Genomic DNA, 13,952 nt, shown 5'->3' with positions numbered 1-13,952 from the left:
GAAAAAGATAGTGATCCATCTGAAAGGCGGGTGACTAATGTGTCAAGAAATGGTAAACAGTTATTTGATTCTTTTTCTACTGTGAAGTGAATTTTGGGGTGTTGGCTGTTTAGGTAGGTGACAAAAGCATCCAAAGTGTCTTGTCCATGGGGCCAGATGGCAAACACATCATCTACATAGCGCAACCACATTAGTGGCTTGTATGTAGCTGTGGTAAGTACTTTGTTTTCAAAGTGTTCCGTGTAAAAATTTGCTAACGGGGGGGAGAGGGGGGAACCCATAGCAGTACCATTAATCTGTTTGTAGAATTTTCGACCCCATGTAAAGTAACCTGCATTCATGGTAAATTGAAATAATTCAAAAATATCTGGGGGAAATTTAGACTTGATTAATTCAAGAGTGTCTATAAGTGGTACATTGGTAAATAGGGAGGTGACATCGAAACTAACCATTATGTCTGAATTTTTTAGGATTAGATTTTTAACCAGTGTTTTGAAATGGATAGAATTTTTTACAAAAGTAGAGGAGTTGCCAGTAAGAGGGGCAAGCGACTTAGCTAAATGCCGGGCCAGTTTATATGTCGGACTATCTATGTTATCAACTATGGGGCGTAGGGGAACATTAGTTTTGTGGATTTTTGGTAATCCATAAATACTGGGTGTTTTAACATGAATTGGTTTTATTTTCCTGATGATTTCTTTGGGCCATGATGTCACTTTTTTTAGTAATTTTCGGACTTTTTTCTTTTGCGACATTGTAGGATCTCGATGTATAATTTGATACGTAGAACTGTCACATATGAGATCTTGCATTTTTTTGTTATACTCTTCTTTATTCATGATAACTGTTGCATTTCCTTTATCAGCTTTTGTAATAATAATATTTTTATTATTGTATAACTTTTTTAGGGCAGTTATTTGCTTATGTGGTATATTACTTTTTGGAGGCTTAGCTTTGTTTATAATACTTGCTATGTCTAGTCGCACGTTATTGGCCATTGCTGGCGGAAGATCGTGGATACCCCGTTCTACTTTCATCATAATTTCGAGTTTAGGAATTTGTTTGGGCGCGACGGCAAAGTTATGTCCTAAACTGAGGGAGTTCTTGGCTTCTTCAGTGAGTGTTTCCGACGATAGGTTTACGACCACGTGGTCTCGTCGAAGTTGCGGTCGGGACTTCGTATGTTGGCTCTGTTGTAGTAGTTCAAATTTTTTTAGGTGCTTGCTTTTAACTTTTGTGAATTCTTTTTTTGCTGCAACTTCGGAGATCTGCTGTAGGACAGTCCATATTTCAGGATTTAACACGTTAGTTAGTTCTTGTTGTAGAGCTGTGATAGAGCTGTTTAGCTTACTAAGCTCTATGCGAGTAGCGGCGATTTGTTCTCGAAGAAGCGCCAAACTCGCCCGTCGATAAATACGATGTGCCTTTGCCGATTGCAACTTTTCTTTGAATTTCAGAAAAGATGGAATAATATCGTTGTCGCGGCATCGTTTAAGGAAGGCTAACCGGTTCAATTTTCTGGACAATTTCAGTTTCAACTTACCGAACCGTCGCGCTTTGTAAACAATATCTTCTCCGTGCAGAATCATTAATCTAACAGATAGGCTTAGGCGTTGCTGGTTATTCATGACTTATTTTTCACGGTATTAACAACACCACAAACACTTTTATCAACAAGGATGTTTTATTAACGCTAATATTTCGCTGATTTTCAACGAATCCATCTGAAAGGCGGGTGAGTCTGTCTCACCCGCCTTTCAGATGGATCACTATCTTTTTCTATTTACAGGAAGCCTACACACACAGGAAGATACCTACATAAACAATCACATCATCATCCAGTCCAACAGTACGGCATTTTAAAAACACTTACACACAGAGCCAGAGCCATTTGTTCTAACGATACAGCTCTGACCACTGAACTCCAGTACCTGCGCCATACGTTCTTAGGCAACGGCTACAATCCCTACAAAATAGAAAAAATACTACATAGGCCCATTACTCTGCCCCCCCCAATACACAAGAATACAACATGACCATTTCTATTCCCTATATCAGAGGTACATCAGAAAAGATAGCCAAAGTATTGTCGAAACATGGCCTTCGCACCACCTTCAAGCCTCATGTCAAGCTGGCAACTCTGATCAGCTCACCAAAGGATAAACTTCACCCTTTAGCACACCCAGGAGTGTATGAAGTTCCATGTGACTGTGACTTGGCCTATTATGGGCAAACAGGAAGATCAGTGAACATCCGCCTGGAAGAACATGAAAGATACATTCGCTACTATTACTATGGCAAGTCGGGACTGACAGACCATGCTTTGGACACTCCTTCACACAGGATTAGATGGAGGAAAACGAATGTGCTATTTAGGAGTCGTTATAGATCCGAAAGACTATTTTTTGAGTCAGCAATGGCTTTGAAGAATTCTCCCAACCTTAACAAATATGGTTGCATTAATTTCATTGCCAAAAATTTGGGAGACGGTTATCCTAAGAAAAACTCCTGGATAACTGCTGCCTTTTTTTTTTTTTTTTTTTTTTTTTTTCGTTAGAGGTCGTCAAAAATAGGACTTTAGATCTTTTGTCTTTCTGCAATTCTATTGTTTCACTCACTCACTGTCACGTTTACATGTGTGTTGTGCTCTGATGATGCCGAGTTGAAAATCAGCGAAATATTAGCGTTAATAAAACATCCTTGTTGATAAAAGTGTTTGTGGTGTTGTTAATACCGTGAAAAATAAGTCATGAATAACCAGCAACGCCTAAGCCTATCTGTTAGATTACATTAAAAAAGAAACAGAAGGATTTATTCTAGCAGCTCAAGAACAGGCATTACAAACTAATGCAATCAAAGCAAAAATTTTCAACATTAATAATAACAGCAAATGCAGATTATGTGATCAGAAAGATGAGACTGTAGAACATATAATCAGTGCCTGCAGCAAAATAGCTCAATGACTATAAATACCGCCATGATCAAGTGGCCAAAATAGTTCATTGGCATGTATGCAAAAAATATGGCTTTCCTACTTCTGATAACTGGTGGCAGCATAAAATAGAGACTGTACTGGAAAACAAAACAGCAAAAATTCTCTGGGACTTTAGAATACAAAACTGATTGACATTTGGAACACAATAGACCTGACATCACAATTATCGAACATCGACAGGTTTGGATTATCGATATTGCAGTACCCAGTGATAACAACATCAACAACAAAGAACCGAAAAAATGACTAAATATCAAGATCTGGCAATTGAAGTTGGCTGACTGTGGCTTAAACACACCAAAGTCATCCAATAGTTATCGGTGCACTTGGTGCAACTTCAAAGAAGCTGTCCAACTATTTAAAGCAATTAAAAATCAATGAAGTGACCCCATATGACCTACAAAAAACAGCATTACTTGGAACAGTCCATATTTTACGACACTACCTGACAGACTATTCTTAGATTCTTGGGTAGAATTTGAATTGATCTGAATCACCAGTCATATTTTTATTTATATGATATCTTGTTTTGAGTGTGTATCAATTATGTGAATAAAATAATAATAATAATAATTAGTGTGGATGAAGGTGAGTGTGTGAAGGCACCCTTGAGATAAGTCAGTGTGAGAATGACCATGAAGTCTTGTTGTGCAAGCAAAAATATTGAATAGGTGGTCAATTCAAGAAGAAAAGACGGTTAGGGAAGTAAAGTTTTGCCGTAGTTTCTACATAATAATGTCAAAAGTATCAGGAACAATTAGGAGGGATATTTGGCATTGGTTAGTGCAGCTTTGCCAAAAGTCATAGGTGTTTGTGAGAATTGTCTAACAGCAGATGATGTTGCATTATAGGAACAGAATATGAAGGGTTTTGTATTTTCAGGAAGGATAGAGAGGATAGGATGGGGTGGGGGGGGGAGTACTACTGATGGTAGCAAATGAACTGCAGCCAAAAAAAAAAAACAGCTAGAAGGAGGCTGACATAGGCACAGAGTGGGTGGCTCCAGGAATGATCTGGAAGACATACATCAGAAAATTAGAATATTCTGTAATATATATATATGTGGACCTACAAGGCAGGTTATTAGGACAAGCTTAGAGGAAAGTTTGAAGCAATGTAATGGCATGAAGCCCTGCAAGGGAAGAATATTAGTAGTGCATGGGAAATAGTTAAGGGGTATATAGAAGAAGCAAAAGAAAATTGTATACCTAAGGTAAGGAGGGTCAATCAAGTTGGAGTGGATGAATAATATCATTAAGCAAGAGTTAAACAACAAGAAAATGCTGTGAAGGGTATATAAGGAGAAAGATGACCAGCAAACTAATGAACAGTACAAGATCAGGCAAGAAACATGACCAGCATGATAAGGATGGCAAAATCAGATTATGACAAGAAACCAGAGGCACGGTTAAAAGAAAATCCTGAAACATTCTTGTGTTATATGGCAAGTAAGAGGAAGAAGGCCAGCATGGCAGAATCTCAATGTAAATACAGCTATGGAATTAGATGGAATATCAGTTCACGTTTTATGAGAATGTGTTTTACGAGAAAGAGAACTGGAAATGCTTCTGACTATGCTCTTTAAGTCTCAGCTCTGGTAGAGTTCCAAGGGAGCGGAAAGAGGGCATAAAATTCCATTGTATAAAGAAGGTTCTAAGACTGTAGCAGCAACTTTAGATCAATCAGTATCTCAGCAGCAGTGGTAAAAGTACTGGAAAAATTGGTGAAAAAGTGAATTCAAGAATGAATGGATAAGAATGTGATACACTACGAGGAGCAACGTGGTTTGGTGAAGGGTCAGTCATGCCTTAGAAATTTACTAATTTTTTATAACAGAGTGACAGTTGAGTTGGATAAAGGAAAGGGTTACACAATAATTCTGCTGGATTCTGCAAAGGCATTTGAAAGAATACAGCATGAAACTTTGTTATGCCAATTAGAACAAATGGGGATAAATATGACACTGGACAGATATCAAAAACTGGTATATGGAGGAGCAGAATCCAGACAAAAGCAGATAACTGGCTAGTGGTGTGTCACAAAGTTCCACGATAGGATCACTAGTGTTTAATTTGTATATAAATGATATAAGAAATAATCTAAACGGAAACATTCAGTTGTTTGCTGATGATGCAAAACTGGGCAGGGTAATAGTTAATGAAGGTGATGGAGAGCTTACAGGATGATTTAAATTGGCTGTCAATATGAGCAAAAAATTATTGCTATTAGTTTAATGTGGAGAAATGTAAAGTTATCCATTTTGAGATAAGTTGATTATAAACAGTGTACCACACTGATGGAACTATACTATAGGAAACATATGAAGCTAGGAATTTGGTGGCAGTGTTAGACAGAGAGTTGAAGTTTATAGAGACTATTGCTAAGGTAGCTCATAAGATTACTTGCTATTGAAGAACACATTAAAAAGTAGAGATAAGGAAGTTGTTATTCCTGTTTATAAGGCCTTGATATGTCTGGAGACTACATCTGGATTACTGTTCTCAGATGTAGTCTCCTTGGTTTCTTGGGAATGAGGAAGTGATGGAAAGGATTCAGAGGTGAGCAACTGAGATGTTGAGTAGTCATGTTGAATGTTTCCTATGAAGATAGGTTGAGGGTGTGTGGATTGCAGAAGTTGGTTGATAGGTGAAAAAAAGAGGGGATGTGATAAAAACATTTAAGTTACTTAAAGGGTTGTATAGGATTGATGCAGGGGAAATGTTTCATCAGTTAGCTAGGGGGGGTAGAACAAGAAGTCATCTTTAGAATTTGAGTAAAAGTGTGGTTAGTAGGGGCATGAGGACTAGATTTTTCACTTGGAGAGTTGTGAATGAATGAAATGTGTTGTCAGAGTCAGTTGTTAGTAGTGTGTCTATTAATGGATTCAAGGAGAGGTATAATAGATTGTGTGAATAAGCTGGTCCTGCAATGAATCTTCAGGATCCATGGAGGTGCCCATACAATAATAATAAATGTTTTTGTGTGGCTACCATCCATAGAATGTAAACCTACAGTATTGCCAGCCTTGTTGGCCGAGTGGTTAGCGTATCCAATCTCCAGCTGTGGGTTCGAATCCTGCTATGGGCATGAATGTTTGTGATTGTCTGTGAAAATACTAGTGGTGGTGGTGGAGAGTAGATGGCATCGGTTTAGATCAGGGCTGTCCAACCTTAGGTAATCCTAGGGTAGCATTAAAAAAATTATCCACATCACAATGTGTATCTAGTAATTTGGTGAGCAGCAGCGACACAACCTCGAAAGCTGAACAAACGAACAACACTAATTGCGCACTAATCGCATGCTTACATTCCCCGTGAGTGCCGAGCATGTGCATTTGAACAAAACAATGTAAGAATGCTTCTTTGACACATCTAATATTTGAAAAACATGTGGGTATATAGTGATGTAAAAGCATTAAATAAAATTACCAACATCGAGATTATCAATTAGTGATAGAATTAAAATATCTAATACACATTCGATTCAAATTGTCATTTTATTTTTTCGCTTGTAAAAATCAAAACCCACAGGCAGGCTGCATGCAGCCTGCGGGCAGTACTTTGGACAGCCCTGATGTAGAGGATGCAGTTCACTGTAGTTGGTGGATTGAGTGGTGAAGATGGAGAGTTGTAGAGTAGGTGCCCTCGATGAGTCTGGACTCCTTGGAGGTGTTATGTAATAATAATATTAATAATAATATAAGTACTGTGGTAGGTAAGGATTTCTTTTTATTAATTTCGTACATTTTATTTTTTTACTTTTACATAACCTGGAAACCCTGCACTAGAGACCAAACACAGAACTTTTCAAGCCACTTCAGTCCTCCAAAATAAGTGGAGAGTTGGTCTCAGTGGACAATGGAATTCATCTCCCACCTAAGGAGATAATTACAAGCATTCATGGTGGGAAACTGATTACAAAATATATTTTTTTCTATTTTCAATATGATGAAACAACTAACAATCTGGCATCCTGAAAATAAGGGTTTATTTTTAATATTGCTAACATGCAAAATATTATACATTGCTGTAACTTTCAAGGAAATGTTTTTATTTCAATAAGTAAAGAACTTCTTTATTTACAATCAACAGTACATTTTAACTGTAATACTAACCTAATGGATGAATACAGTATTCCAAAACAACACGTCTGATATCTCCAAGACATGGCAGTGGTTCTTTCTCCTTTCGCAATAAAAATGAGCCTACCACATTGCACTCACCTAAAAATTCTGATAACTGAGTTTTTGGATATTGCTGGATAATACCTTGTTCAAGAAGTTCTTCATATAGAGATTCCAATGTTCTAGATAAATTCAATATCACAACTTTAGTTAAAACCTAGAAGTATTAGAATGTGTAGAAAATTTATTTACAAGTAATTAATAAATACAAAATATTTACAACATTATATATATGCAATGCAATACATAATATTTTTTTATTAGTAAGTTGGTTCTTTGCCATTCAGAGATAGGAAACTAGTACAATCAAGGATTAAAAAAGTCAAGTGAAGTCAATAATTAAAAATAAGTCTAAGAAATGGGGGATTGAGTGAGAAAGAGTCCTTGAATAGATTGGCTTTTCTCTCTTAATGCAAGAACAAGTTATATATACTTTAACTTTCTACAAATAAAAGACACAATCCATATTTGGAGATCTCATTTGGAGACCAGGTGGGAAAGGATGCATCATTCAAAGTAAAATAAATCAATCTGCAAGCATAACAAAAATACTAGCAAACTAAACTAAATGGATATGTACACTAAATGTGTGCTAATAGAAAAATTGATTTTTTTTCCTAAAAAAAGTACTGTAATACCAAACCTGTTTGGTGTTAGATCTTTTTCTTTTTTCCCTTTCTTCCCACCTTTCTTTTTCTTCTTCTTTTTCTTTTTCTTTGTTTTCTTTCCTCGATCTTTATCATAAGCCTACAACAATAATAAAGTGAGTTAATTTCTTGAATTGTGAAAATTACCTACTCAGTAATAAAGAATTTATGAGTGGCTGTGTTTGCATATGGTACTTAATCAAATATATTATCATGCTAAAACACATTAATTTTTACAACTGGAGTGAGACCTAATGTAGAAAGAGAGAGAGAGAGAGAGAGAGAGAGAGAGTTAGGGAAACTAGATCATTATGAGAGGAATGATGAGAATGTGCTTGTAAGTGCGACTAAGGTATGCAAAAATGATAAAGATGTAGAATGTCAATGAGCATGGTTATGAAAGGAATGAAGAGATAGAGAAATAGGGGTAAGCGTAGGGATGAAAAGAGAAAGCTTTCCAATGGGCTAAGCAGACAACAAAAAGCTAGGATGTAAATTGTTATGTCTATATGCAAATACCAAGGGCATCAGAAACAAGGGGGTTGAGTTTGTTGCCTTGGTGAGTGAATACAATGTCACCTAAGATTGTTGGTATTTGTGAAACCTGACTCTCAGTGTCAGATGTAGTACTTGGAATTGAGTGTGAGGGGAGCAGCATTTTCAAGAAGAATAGAAGAGATAGGAGAGGGGGGGGTTGGTTCGTGATTTATTGGTGTAAGGACAACAAAAGTTATATGTGTCATAGTAAAGGTTACAGCAGTATACAAAGGTATTGATAAATAGAGATAAATTAGTAAATAATATGTATGTACAAAAATTAAGTTTGGCAATTTAGTATTTATGCATAAATAAAATTTATAAATAAATGTGCTTGTACAAATTAATTCTTTGTAAATAATTAAAAACATCATGCAATTCGTCTGAGTCTGATAACATCTCATTGAATGCATATAGCTTAGCTAGAGAGATACAAACTTCATTCCTCTCTCTCTCTCTCTCTCTCTCTCATGTGAAGTGCTGGCATTCCACCAGAATATGACAAATGGTAAGATACATTGCATTTTTCACACATGTCCTCAGTAAATAAGAATCTGTGAGATGACTATAACTTATGTAGCCTAGCACGAACAACTTCTTCTCTTCTGTTGAATTCATTCATCTATACTCAGGGTGTGCTAGGTGTGAGGTGCACACACACCCATGGAATAGCAGTATCACTGATATTATATTTTTGCATTTATTCCTCTTAAATACTCCCCTGTTTCCTGGCTTTGCATGATTCCTAAAATTAAACACACTATACTAATGCTTCATGAAGAGAACACTTTTCAATACATAAACATTGCATCACATTTGCATTATTAGCCTGGGTGCGTGCAGTCACAAATATGGATGGACACCTTTGAGCCCTTTGAACAGACATACAAATGGTGCAGAGGATCAAATTCTTAGAATTCAAGTGGTTTAAAAATGAAGGTGAGGCAGGGTATGTGTGTGTGTGTGTGTGTGTGTGTGTGTGTGTGTGTGTGTGTGTGTGTGTGTGTGTTGAGACAACAACGTCCAGAAATCAGTGGCTGTGATTGGTTACTGCTTCAACCAATCCAATTAACCTCCCTACTAGCTGAGGTGGATGAAATAGTGAGACCAAATTGCACTTCTTATCCATGTTATTCAACGGGTGTTACAGAATCGTATCCAGATTTAGCTGGATAGGCATCATGGCTGGTTGGGGGATTAAACACTGTCATTTGTCATGAGTTGCTGTTTTTTTTTTGTTTTATGAGTTTCATCTGTTTTTGCATGAATGAAGTGTGAACTGATGTATTTAGAACAAAGATATAGACAAGTTTTTAAAATATAATTTTCTATAAATAATGTATAACTTTCTTGCCCATATTTACAATGGGAAACAGTGGTGATCTACTGAATCTACCGATCTACTGAATGTCCCATTTTCTGCTACAGCTTTTGCAGATTGTATGAGTGTAGTTGAAGGAGGTAAGGCTCATCCACCTCTTCCAAATTTATTGAGCAAGCACAAAGATGCAAAAACTGTGTACATTACATGGTAAACATATATTTCACAATATGTGTTTACCATGTTGTCCCCCACTCTATGCAAATTTGGTTACAATTAATTGATAAATTAAAGTATTCAATGCTATCATACAATTAATTGAACTGGATCAATTAAGATAAGTGTTAATGCTATGCACTCTTAAAACCTTCATACGATAAAATGCAATCATCTGTGAATTGATGTGAATTTTGTAGCATGGGTTGCATAAGCCACATGACAGCACGCCCAGCCAAAATGGACATGCAACACTATTGGTTTCTACATTGATTAGGCTGCCAATGCTTAATTTTAGCTTAATATCATGTAATTTGTTTGTCAGTGCTTCCTGCCATGATGACTGCCACTGGGCAATTAGCTCTAATCTTATAAACTATCTGTATATGGTCTTGTTAAACAGTACATGGAAAAAAGTATGAGCTGATCTAGCAACTGTATCTCTAGTCTCATTTCCTTTAATTCCAATATGACTGGAAATCCAGCACAACTGAACATCAAAATTAAGGGTTTTCATTTTACTCAACAGGTGTACTACCTCACACAGCACTGGATGTAAACTATATACAGGAGATAAGACAGCCTGTAAAGAACTCAATGAGTCTGCATAAGTTACACACTTTTGGTAGCAGCTTTCTTTTATATGCACAAGTGTAAGCAGAATGACATGCAATTCTGCTGTATAATTACTGCAATCAGATGTGATCTAGTTGGAGAGAGCAATGTTAGGAAATACAACAGTGCAGATGAGTAAGAAATCAGAGTGGGCTGTTCTGTGTGCATTAAACAAGTGCAAACAGACGATAGAGTGTGAGACTTTTGTAGTTGACAAAGTAAGAGGTTGTAGGATGGAGTACAAACTTACCATGGAGGATGCTGTTATGTTTGGCACAGACAATGTTGTCAACAGCTTGCATAGTAAATCTCTTTAACACATGCCAAAAGGATTATGGCAGTCTGATGTGTGTGTGATATATTGAGCTTCCCAATGCAGAGAAAAGATACTAGTATATATATATATATATATATATATATATATATATATATAGGATGCTCTGGAAGAGACTATTTTTTAGGACATAATTAAGAGACAACTGTTTCCATATAAGTGATAGAGCTGGTTCATTTATTAAAAAAAAAAAAAAAAAATTATGTGGTTCCCACCCACGAAAAGTTGTTAGTAAACTTATAGTACATTTGTACCATGGGTGGGCTAAGGATTCTTTTTTTTCCATTTTTATCAACTTTATAAATATATATATATATATATTTGAAGTAGATTAAATGACTGGAAGCCAAGAGATTAAAATAGTAATACTATTTTGTATTTAAATAAAGTGCACAACTAGTGCACTTTATTTAAATTCATCAGGTGCATTACATGAAAAGAGACATACAAAAAAAAAGCATAACTATAAATTAAATTGTCAACATATTATTGACATTTGAAGGCGTTCCAGATACCACAGTATTGTTGGACACATACATGTGGTCATGATCTCATGAATGCCAAAGCTGGATTGCAGTGCGGTGACAATCAGAAAGATTATAGCTGAGGTTAGTGTTCAGATGTAATGGATTGAGGATGATTTCCTTAGATTCTACAATTCTTCTCTCAAGATCATCATAGCATATAAAGATGTTCTCTGATTTGTTCCAGATGACTGGATGAGCGATTAGACAGTGTGTTAGCTCTAGTTCTGCTATATGTGATATCTCTCATATGTTCTTCCAAACATAATTCAATGGATTTTTCAGTTGGACCAAAATAGGGCAAGTTGCAGTTGCACCAAACATGATAAATGCCAGGATATTTTTAAGCTGTAATGTTTTTATTTAGGTATATTCAGTAAGGAATGGAGCTTGGGCAGAGGAGTGAAAGAAGTCCAGGTTTTAAATTTCTTGAGAACTTTAGCTAACTTAGGAGAAATGGAACTGATATATACGGTAGAGATATATAGCCTTTTACATTATTCCTATCTTCAATATGATGAGGAAGTAGATTAAATAGTAGAACTGTCTGTTTAGAATAATATTTTTCTGAAAGGTTGCAAGAAGAAACTGTAGTTCTTTGTTGACATCCTCTTCTTCATAGAGGAGGAAGTGAGCATGTTTACCTAATGTATAGATAATGCCAAGATTTTGAGGTGGATAATGATGAGATTGTGCATGAAGATATCTATTGGTATGAGTGGGTTTTCTATAAATGGAGATCTTCAATTTTTCAGATACATGAGTGAGTGTGACATCTAGGAACAGGAGAGAGAGTCATCCACTTCTAATTCTGAAGTAAATTGTATTTTGGGAAGTTAACTGTTGAGATGGTTTAGGAACTCTTTTAAGGAATCAGGTCAATAACTCCAGATTAAGAAAATATAATCTATATATCTCTTCATACCCTAGGCTTTAATGGGAATGAAGTGATAGTTTTCTCTTCAAATGTTTCCAAGTATAAATTTCAGTATGGGAGATAAAGGATTGCCTATAGCTAAGCCAAAGTTCTGTTTGTAAATAAGTATTATTGAAGGTACAGTTTACAAGATACATGTGAATTATAAAGCTAGAAATTATAACAAACCTCAGGAAAATAATATGTTCATTCTCATGGATCCATTACTGAATGGAAAGAAATTCAGTAACACATGAGAGGCAGTGAAAAGCTGCTTAAATGAAAGTATCTGAAAATATCTCTAGACTTTGAAAATCAAATAGTATGGGAGTAAAATGGATATGTAACCTTATTAAGCAACATATCCATAAGAAGAAGATAATGTGGAAGAAATTTCATGAGAATAAGGATGAAAGGAGTAATGAAATATATAAAGTGCAGGTCAGAAAGTTACAAATATCATATGGCAAATTAAGTCAGAGTATGAAAAAAAAAACTGGATGTACAGGCCAACGAAACCCAAAAAAATTTAACTGTCATCCTGCAAGTGAAAGAAAAAAAAAATGAATGTGGAAGAATAATTTTACTGAATTTAGACACAAGTGTACTGTCTTCAGATAATATGCTTGTGTCCAAAGCGGATGAAGCTGCTTGAATAATGAGCGGTGATGACTTTGCTAAAATCTATCAACTTAGTGTATGCAATGTGGAGTGTACTACTGCTACATTGGATGAAAAAGAGAGAGAGAGATGTGTATGAGGAGGTTCTAAAGATGTTGCAAAAATTTGGCAATAAGATCAGATGTTGAGATGGTTTAGATGATATCAGCACGTATGCTAAAGGAATTCAACTCAATAGCTCTGTGACATGGTTGTAAAATCCGAGTCTTAGTTCAAGAAAAATCCCACAGGAATGGAAAGAATATATAATAGTTCTGTTGTATAATGGTAGTGCAGAACTGATGTGCCTACCAACTGACTTATCAATATCTCTGGAGTGGTGGTGAAAATTTTAGAAAAGTTGATAAGAACTTACATACTGAAATGATTTGATTGAAGGGATATACTTTGCAAGAAACAGAATTTACTGTAGAGAGTTGTATGTGGGAAATATGCTTATATTTATATTAATGTTATGGCTGATAAAGGGAATGAATGCACTATGATACTGGTGGACTTTGCTAAAGCATTTGACAGGACATCATCATCACATCCTCATCGGCAGGGCTTGACAAATACGCTCACCCATTGCCCAGTGGCGAGTAAATGCAGAATGAACAAAATAGAATACTTTTTATTTAATAATAACCATGGTAGAGCACTAAAATCATTTTGTGGATTTTAATACGCTATGAACTTATTGGGACTAATGATCTTGAGCAAGTAAATGTTTTGCATGGCAAGTGGGTTTTGCATAATTTGTCAATCCTGCTAATCAGTATCTGTATGGGCCCAATGCAGAATGGCAATTTCATCACATAGAAATTGCCATTCCTCTCTACCCATTGCCAAGTGACTGAAATCTGCAGATTCTTTCCACATCACTCCTTCAAACCATCTACCTGCTCTTGTTTTTAATTTCCTCTTCTAGTTATACCATTCATCGTACCAAATGTTAATGTTTTGATCTTAATGCTGTCATCCATCCTGAAGATATGTCCATA

At 35.9% G+C, this 13,952-nt stretch overlaps 1 protein-coding gene across 1 annotated transcript in view; it reads right to left on the bottom strand.

The window, feature by feature from the left end:
- Positions 1-13,952, bottom strand: part of LOC150108342 (dynein regulatory complex subunit 11-like) — a 286,902-nt gene that overhangs the window by 75,156 nt on the left and 197,794 nt on the right. Inside the window, exons 11-12 of the mRNA XM_090390448.1 lie at positions 7,822-7,925; positions 7,110-7,300 (exon numbers count right to left, since the gene is read on the bottom strand). Of these exons, the coding sequence (XP_090246574.1) occupies positions 7,110-7,300; positions 7,822-7,925 (295 nt within the window). The remainder of the gene's footprint in view (positions 1-7,109; positions 7,301-7,821; positions 7,926-13,952) is intronic.

The sequence above is a fragment of the Typopeltis vanoorti genome, chromosome 3, assembly GCF_054136105.1.
Source record: "Typopeltis vanoorti isolate ZY-2024b chromosome 3, IOZ_Tvanoo_1.0, whole genome shotgun sequence".
NCBI lineage: Eukaryota > Metazoa > Arthropoda > Arachnida > Uropygi > Thelyphonidae > Typopeltis > Typopeltis vanoorti.
Note: the sequence above shows the minus strand (reverse complement) of the source record. Positions and strands in the feature narration are given on the sequence as shown.